The sequence below is a fragment of the Aptenodytes forsteri genome, unplaced genomic scaffold (assembly GCF_000699145.1).
Source record: "Aptenodytes forsteri isolate BGI_AS27 unplaced genomic scaffold, ASM69914v1 Scaffold126, whole genome shotgun sequence".
In the NCBI taxonomy this organism is placed as follows: domain Eukaryota; kingdom Metazoa; phylum Chordata; class Aves; order Sphenisciformes; family Spheniscidae; genus Aptenodytes; species Aptenodytes forsteri.
Genome location: NW_008794599.1, coordinates 460,376 through 469,060, shown reverse-complemented (window position 1 = coordinate 469,060; position 8,685 = coordinate 460,376). Strand labels below are relative to the sequence as shown.

Here is an 8,685-nt window from a genome sequence, read left to right as displayed (position 1 = left end):
ACACCCACCTCGCTACAACCTCCTTTCAGGTAGTTGTAGAGAGCGATGAGGTCTCCCCTCAGCCTCCTTTTCTCCAGGCTAAACAACCCCAGTTCCCTCAGCCGCTCCTCATCAGACTTGTTCTCCAGACCCCTCACCAGCCTCGTTGCCCTTCTCTGGACACGCTCCAGCACCTCGACGTCCTTCTTGTAGTGAGGGGCCCAAAACTGAACACAGTATTCGAGGTGCGGCCTCACCAGTGCCGAGTACAGGGGCACGATCACATCAGCTGCTACGGAAGTGAAAGCTGAGACTAGAAAAATCAGTCTTGTGTCTTTTAGTGGTGCTGGGATGCTGCATAGTTTTAAAAATCTTAATAACCACAGTTTAGAACTTCCTATTTTGAAGACTGAAACTGGGTAAAAGACTGTTTTGCTTGAAAATGGGCAGATTCAGCCAGGATGCTGTTGGCTTCATACACCTGATTAGTTATGTACTAAATGTGTTCACGCACTTTAGGAATACAGTTGTCAAGAAAAGTATCGCTCTGGCAGGCGAGAAGGAAAAAGGTAGAATAGGTCCGAGAAGCACTTTTTGACTTGGAAACTAAGTCAACTCTTTACAAATGCAGGATTTTTGTTGTCTAATACTGTTAAGTCAGAAGATGAATATAATTTTATTATTATTGTATGTTAAGCTAGCCCTTAATGGTCCTGACGAGCATTTTAGACAGAAGAGAGCAATCCTAGTGCATGAACCCTGGTGATTGCTTGTGACCTCGTCCTCTGTACGCGTTAAGCTCTGGTAAATAAATGACTAGGCCCAATGGTGTAAGTGTAGATTCAGTGTGATGAAAGAACTACAGCCCTGCAAAAGTATTCAATCCGGTAGACAATACGTGATGATGGTCTGTATCTCTCTACCTGCTCAGACGACAGATTTACTGACACAAGCAATGACGGAGATATCCCAGACCCTCACAACAGACTATCGAACTCCCCAGGGAGATTACCAGCGAATCCAGTACATCCCTGTGTCTCAGTCCACAACTGGCTTGCAGCAGCCTCAGCACATACAGCTACAGGTTGTTCAAGTGGCCCAGGTGAGTAACGCTTTGGGGGACTTGATGTGCTTTTGACCCCCTCCGTATCAAGCCTCTGCCTTCTTGGGGCTGTAGTGCTCGGAATTTTGTTAAGGAATAGTTACAAGAAGTGGTGCAGACTATTTTTTACAGATAAATTGATAGATAATGCTTAGGGTTCCCATTGTAAGCATCGTGTACTGGGCATAAATAGTCCTGACGGTCTTGATCAGCTTGCTGGAGCCATATTGATGCAGTCCTAATTTAGTTCTACCAATCTGGGCACCTTTGCTCGAGTCTGCTCTAGGAAGGTTTTCCAGCAACTGGAAAAGTGGGTCAGTGGGTGACCCATTTTTGCAGTTGAGAAGACTAATTTGTACTTCCTTGTTCTCAGTGAGCCGGAGCCAAAATTTGGAAGTACAGAAAGCGCTTGCTTTTACCCTTCCTATCATCTATTAGAATATTCATTCTCCATGACGCTCAACAGCCTCCTAAAAATAAAAACAGAGTGTAACTAGAGTAACCAAGCTGAGGAAAATAACTCGGGCAGGTGTAAGAAATTGCCGCAGCCTTCAAATCTGTTTTTCGCTGGGTGAAGCTGAAACTACCGTGTGTTTGTGTTTGAATCTGAAATTCCATGTTCTCTCTGGCCCCTCATTACAAATTAGGTTATGAATTCAGTTAATAAAGGCCTAAACAATGGCCCCAGTTAATATTGACTGTGGCTGTTCTAATGATACAGGAGCATGAATACCGATTCCTGCAGCTAATAATAATTTTATGAAGATCTGGGACTTGTAATTAAATTACTCCAATTGGTATCATTAGCAAGTGTTGCTCAAAAAAGCCTTTAATCAGTGAGAACTCTGAGCACTTGTCTTGATACAGAGCTACTACATATCATACTACAGTATTGGATATGCAGATTATACATTTTATAGGAAGATGCTTACAAAGAAGGGTGATCCAGTGGTAGACACTAATCCTGGTTTTCAGACCCTTTGATCCGAGTCCGGTCTCTGCCACAGACAGCTTGTGTGACCTTGGGCAAGTCCTTTCCATTGATACCGCTGAGATGTAACCGTCTCGGTGCCATTACATCTGTTGAGTGTACTTCTTTATCTCCCCGGAGTGGAAAGAGGGTAAATACAGGCTTGAACAAGGAGCGCTCCATGGCTTCACTAAGGCTCATACCCCATTGTTCCAGACCTTGTATCACAGAAGAGGTTTACGTGGCTGCTTCTGCAAAGAATCTGAAGTGTACGCCTCTGCTTTGATTTCCCCCCCCCCCCAGGCTACCTCACCTCACCAGTCCCAGCACTCCACAGTGGACGTTGGGCAGCTTCATGACCCCCAGACATACACCCAGCATGCTATCCAGGTGCAGCACATCCAGGTCACAGAGCCACCGCCAGCAACTCAGTCGTCATCGCAGGTATTTCGCTCTTCTCTCGCAGGTAACGTTTTCCCTACCAGTCCGCTCAGCTGGCATATTACATGCGCTGATGCAGGAGATAGTCTTTCCTATGTCATTTAAAGGACCACACATGAAATGACTCTCACATGAACATCTCTGAGATCATCAAGTAGTTCCAGATGTTCCTAGGGTGTATGGGGGTGTTATGTTGGGTTTTTGTTTGGGTTTTTTGTTACGTTTCAGGTTGTTTTTTTTTTCGTAACGATGTATACAAGGTAGAGATAAATGTCTGGGAAGGGACAAATTTGCAGCTTAAATAAGCTTAGCCAATTGAAAGATGTAAATGGAAACTGGCATTCCTCAAATATTTGAAGTTCAGCTCTTCATGCTGTTGGGTAGTACTTAGCCTCTCATCTCAGTTCTCTGCCACAGACTCGCTATGTAACCCTTGGCAAGCAACGTCTCTATTTCAGTTTCCCGATCTCTGCTTACGAACCACAGAGTGAAGCGAGTTGGAGAGGGAGGAGAGTTTTGCCGTTCTTGTGCTCGATATGCTATAGAACCCGCCGCCCGCCCCTGTGTTTTCCTTTAATAAGAAGGATATGTTGTAACAGTGCAGAGGCATGCAATCCTTAATACACTGAGAACAGTTACACCTTTTTTTTTCCCTAGGTTGGGGGTCAGCCTTTGAGTCCCTCCTCACAACAATCTCAGCAGGAACTCAGCCCCTCACAGATGCAGACGACTACATCTACACCAAACCAAGCCCTCCAGCAGCAGCAAGGGTCTTCGGTTCAGCACACGTATCTTCCCAGCACATGGAACTCATTTCGGAGCTATTGTAAGTGTCAGCAGTAGCTCTCACTAGTAGTCTGGCTAGTGTGTGGGACTAGTATGTGCTCCATTTCTCCAGCTACCAAATGGGATAGTATTTTCGGAGCTCATTAAGCTTCATGATTAATATTCATAGAGGTCTAAGAAGGCAAACTGTTTTAGACAAATGAAAATGGTTGTACTAGTTTTTCTACTTACTGTAGGTCCGTAATTATCTGATAGGTGGTTTGGGCAGGCAGACTGGGCTCCTTTATTCCAAAGAACTTGCATTCAGCAAGAATCCGTGTGTTGGAGAGCAGCTTGTTCAAATTTGGATGGATGCTTGAAAGAATCATACAGAAGATGAGGGCGATACGAAATGATTTCTCATGTCCAAGCAGCTCTGGATGGTAATTCTGTGATTTCTCGGGCAAGAACAGGATGTGTTGTCTATGCATGAATTGCCAAATCTGCAGCTGATGTTAGCTGGTGTAATTTTGTTGAGGCCTGTAGAGTTTTACAAGGCTTTACAGCACCTGCATTTCTATTCAACAACCACTGTTTCAGGCTTGAAATCTTACTGACATAAGACATTATATAAGACATGATCTTTCAAGGTGGTCTTTGAGTTTGACTGAAGGTCTTGATTCTTCAATTTCCGTTTTTTTAGCATCTGAGATTCAGATGATGACCATTCCCCAAGGCCAGTACGTGATCACAGAGACCGCTGTAGGTACACCGGTCACCACTGTCAACACAGGGCAAGTGAAAGCAGTTACTCAGGTAAGGAAAACAATCGTGGCCTTTTTTTTTTTTCCATTCAGAATAATGTATCAGGCTTAAAGCCTTCAGTTTGAAGGTTAAAGGAGTGCCAAAGTGATGACTGGGGGACAGAGAGAAGAGAATAACGGTGTACGTAAAGAGGTCCAGACTGTATAGTCCGAAGGGGCACTGGCTTTCTGTAACAGTTGTAGAGAGGTCCCCGCTGGGCAGAATCTATGGGCAAAACAGCTTAAGAAATGGTATGATGTGTTGTGTCATAAGTTAAGGAGAAAAGTGCTACTGTTCAAACCTAGTAATGTTGTAAACTTCAGGTTACAGAAGGCAGGAAATAATCTCATGAGCTTCAAGGAAAAGATGTATATTTTTTTTTTTTTTCCTGAAGTAGCATCATACTCCTTTATGTGGTGATCACAAATAGTTTTCTGCACGTAGCCATTTACAAGGCCCACGCTGTCCAGCCCCTGTATGTATGACTCCTTCAAGTTTAAAGTGTTCACTTAGTCGCATTTGCAGGGCAAGGTATGATTTAGTGGTATTGCTGGTCTTGAAAATATTTAAGAGTAAGCTGTATCCATTAAACCAAATTTCAGAACAATTTCTGGGAACGTTTTGATAGCTTTCTGTTAGGATTACAGAGTAAGAAGAGTGACTGCTACCTTACCTAGTAAGCAGTCCAGCATAAGGAGGCAGGCTGTTGTACTGCATTGATATTGGACACTGGAAATGAAACTTCTGCTAGAACATGTGAAAAACAGAAAAAACTTTCAGAATAGTTGTATTAAAAATTGCTATTTTAATTTGTAGTGATGGGTTAATTGTGTAATTAGTTTAACCATTTGTAAGTTAACCAAATGCAGAGTAGTCCAACGTACTTCAAAACAAAGGACAAGGGTTATGTTGCTCTCAAATACATTTAAATGAAATACAACTTAATTTCAAAGTTCCTTGTTCCTACCAAAATGTCTTCCAGCACGGCGACAGGAACGTTACAGACTATTAGAACAGAAAAGTTACAGAAGATGCAACAATTATTACTTATTTTTTTTATATTCCCCATGCAGACTCACTATGTGATATCTGAAGGTCAGCCTGATCTGGATGTCAAACAAAACCCGTCGCTCTCCAGCGAGGTACAGGTCGGCGTCCCCCAGCCACCCGCCCACACGGATACCTTGGAATCGCAAACGAGCAGTCAGCAGCAAACCACCCAGTACATAATCACTACAACCACCAACGGGAACGGCGGCAGTGAAGTGCACATCACTAAACCAAGAACTTTCTCAGCAGAACACGAATGAAGAAGCCTCGCGGTGTCGCTTGCTTGTACTTGTCACCTCCCCCGAAAGCCCAGATCGATGGGTATCCTGGAGCTCAATATGTTTTAAAGTATCTGCTCACTTAACTTCAACTAAAGTCTTGGAGCTCTTGTTAATGCTTTAAGAGGGTTTAAGTCCCCGGTGACCATGAAGAAGTACCCTCAAAATCCTTCTGGGATGCTATTTTATGCAGCTTTTAACAAAAAGGACAAGAGGAGAAGTGAAACCTCTGCTTGCTCTGGACTTCATTTTTGGCATGTCTGCTGACCCTTACTGTTCCTTCCTGGAAGTGTCCCCAGCAAACAACTTTTTATTTCAATAGTATGGGAAAAAGCTTGCCTAACTGAAGGCTAACTGGCAGATTATGTTGTATGTATATTTTTAATAGGAGCCGTTAAACAGGAGGACGTCGTGTACATTGCCAGAATACGGCAGAACTGCTTCCCATGTCTTTGTTTCAGCAGCCAAGGTGAAAGGGAATGTACCAGCTCAACGCGAGCAGACTGCCTGGAGAAAAAGAGCAGCAGCAGCAAAGCCGGTGGCTCCTTGCGTACGTGCGCGGGGATGGATGTAACAACAAAGCTGTGAAGATGTGCCGAGGCAGTCCATTAAATTATTATTTTTCCAACCCTGGAGAACTGTTTACATGCTGTCTGCCCTGCCCTATTTTACCAAGCAGTTCCAGAAAGAACGAAAAGTGCAGTCTTAAACCCATGTTTGGAACAAACTGATCGAAATCATAGTAGCACATAAGGGTAGTACGGAGGCACTGTTCTCTCTTTTTCCCCTCCAGTATTTGCAGGGAAAACGGCCTTTTTGCCTGTGAACAAAAAAGGCTCAGCTTAGCCTGCATAGCAGCTTCTGCTGGGACCTACAGATAGCTGTGCCAGGAGAAAGCGAGGGTACGGGAGCACACCCTGGAAGAGGCAGGGTGGTTGTCTCTGTTGCCACCTCAGAGTGGACGTATTTTACCCCTTGAAGACTGGATGGAGAGTTGGTTACTTTTGATTTTCCAAATACCTTGTTAACAATACACTGTAATTCCTTTGGACAGTTCCATAAAATGAGCAGCCCTGGACTCAGGAAACATACACGGAACATGCTAGTGGACCACTATTTATGGGACACAGAAAGCCATCTGTGGGGGTTGCCTGCTTTGGTAGACCTGGTCTATCTCAGAATTTATGTTACGTTTAGGGACCAGGAGAAAGGGAAAGAGAAGATTTATCTCTTAAGGCAGTGTAATTTTCTTTTTCTTACATAATTCTCCTTCACAGGTCTTGTTGCTTGGTTATTTAATGCATTCTGGGATTTGCAAGAATATGACTACAACTCCGTTGACGCTTGATGGGATATACTGTGTATGTCTAAACCTCCCTTCACTCTGCTTGAAAACTCATCCCAGAATGTCTGTGCATAATAGGATACGTTTATTTATAAAAACAAAAGCAAAGAAGGATGTTTTGTCCTAATGGCCCTTGAGACTGAAGAACTGAGAGAGGTTTTCTTGATCCGTTTTCTCTTGTGCCGCACCGAGTGTGAAGGCGGGACTCTTCCTGCGTAAGTACCCCCCCAGATTTAGATGAGGATTACCCGTGCGAGTAAGCGCTACAGCTGTTTACAGGTTGTGGTATCGGGCCTTATGCAGTTAAAGCTCTTAGACACGAGAGAACTTCACACTCGGACTGGACGAGAGGAAGTCTGATGACTTGCGGGCAAAGCCTTGCAGCAGGTATCGCTTTGGTAATTAATATATCTGTTAATACGGCGTGGAAATAGTGACGGTGCGTGGTAAAATAAATCAGATTGAAAACACCGGCCAGCTCAGAACTGTTTTGAGGTAGCTTTGATAAGGACTTGGTGACTTGCCAAAATGTGGATTAATTTGTTCCTGGGATTTGGCTTCTCTTGCTTGTACCACCGTCCTGGGGCATTAACGAGACCGGTGAAGTTAATAAGGACCAGAGCTCCCATTTAGTTAAGCGCAGCGGTGTCTTTGAATTCGGTGGATTTGGGAGCCCATCGACTTCAGCAGCGTGGCCAAGGGGCTGCAGTTCCCGCTAGTTCACTTGAAGTCGTGCTGCCGAGGGCTTCTGAATTACGACGTTGGGCGTTGCGACGTTGTTGGTGTGGGAGAAGAGAAGGGAGATTTTTGTCTTGGCTTTCTTCAGGCTGCTAGGTTATTTTATGAGTCAAAAAATGGCATGAGTAATAGGAAAATAGGAGATTTGGAAATGGGATATTCCAGGCGGATACTGCCCTACAGGAGCAATTTTAAAGACTTAAAAGGTCTATAGTCTGTACAGATGAACATCAAACTTTTTCCCCTTAGTGATACTGCAGATGTGGGGTTTAAAAAATATTTTGTTCTGTTCACCTTTGGAAAGGATCACAGACTGTGAGGACACTTGTACCTGCTAGTCAAGGCTGAAAACTACACGGTGTTCCACAAAAGCATTTTAAAACAGCCTCTGTGAACTCAACTCTTCCTTATCAAAGTTTCTACTCTGGCCTACAGCAACGGCAGCGTACTCGGTACCTGCGTTAAGTGATTCACGGTGTCCCAAGTTAAACGAATGCATCGTCGCGAGAGAAGCATCCCTGGAAATTGAAGTATCATGAATTTTCCTTCCGAAGTAAGGAACTACAGCGATTGCACAGTTGGCAGGGGCCCGCTTTTAGAAAGGCGACAAAAAAAAAAAAAGATAAGTTTGCATGGATTTTTTTCTCCCATTTCTGCAGTGCAGAAGGTGTCGGATTTATTATTATTTTTAAGCCAGAGCAACCCAAAGATCTCTTTCCTACGTAATGTCCCACAGGAGCTTAACCCTGGAGTCCTCTCGGTTGCCGAAAAGGGCCACGTTTTACTCGAAGGTGGGCATCGCTGCAGGCTCCTCGGCAGCCTGATGCTGTTCCTTGTAGGCGTTTTGGGTCCGATTCTGTATTTTCCTGGAGCGAAGAAGGAAAAAAAAAAAAAAAAGGCACCCTGAATTTGCACCTCTCGGACTGTTTGGGCTGTTTTGCTCTGCCCCTTATTTAATTGTGTATGTTCGTTGTACATTCAGTGACCGTTATCGTGTTCATAGTCTCGTGCAACCTGGCAGGTGTAAAAAAAACAAACAAAAAAACCCAACAAAAAACCCACCCCCGAAATTAATAAATTTTTTCTCTTTTTCTTTTTTTTAAAAAACACTGGCCCTGACCCGTCTGTTCACTGGGGCGGGTGAAACGGGGCTTCGCCGCCTTCGCGTTACAAACGTCGCTTGGCGTCAGGGCCTCGCTCGCCGCAAGGAGAC

General features: G+C 44.2%; 1 protein-coding gene across 1 annotated transcript in view; it reads left to right on the top strand.

Moving 5' to 3' along the window:
- Nucleotides 1–8,518, top strand: part of PRDM10 (PR/SET domain 10) — a 37,395-nt gene extending 28,877 nt beyond the window's left edge. The window contains exons 18-22 of the mRNA XM_019470391.1: nucleotides 911–1,081; nucleotides 2,355–2,495; nucleotides 3,150–3,318; nucleotides 3,961–4,073; nucleotides 5,135–8,518. Of these exons, the coding sequence (XP_019325936.1) occupies nucleotides 911–1,081; nucleotides 2,355–2,495; nucleotides 3,150–3,318; nucleotides 3,961–4,073; nucleotides 5,135–5,371 (831 nt within the window). The 3' untranslated portion in view covers nucleotides 5,372–8,518. The remainder of the gene's footprint in view (nucleotides 1–910; nucleotides 1,082–2,354; nucleotides 2,496–3,149; nucleotides 3,319–3,960; nucleotides 4,074–5,134) is intronic.
- The last annotated feature ends 167 nt before the right edge of the window (nucleotides 8,519–8,685 follow it).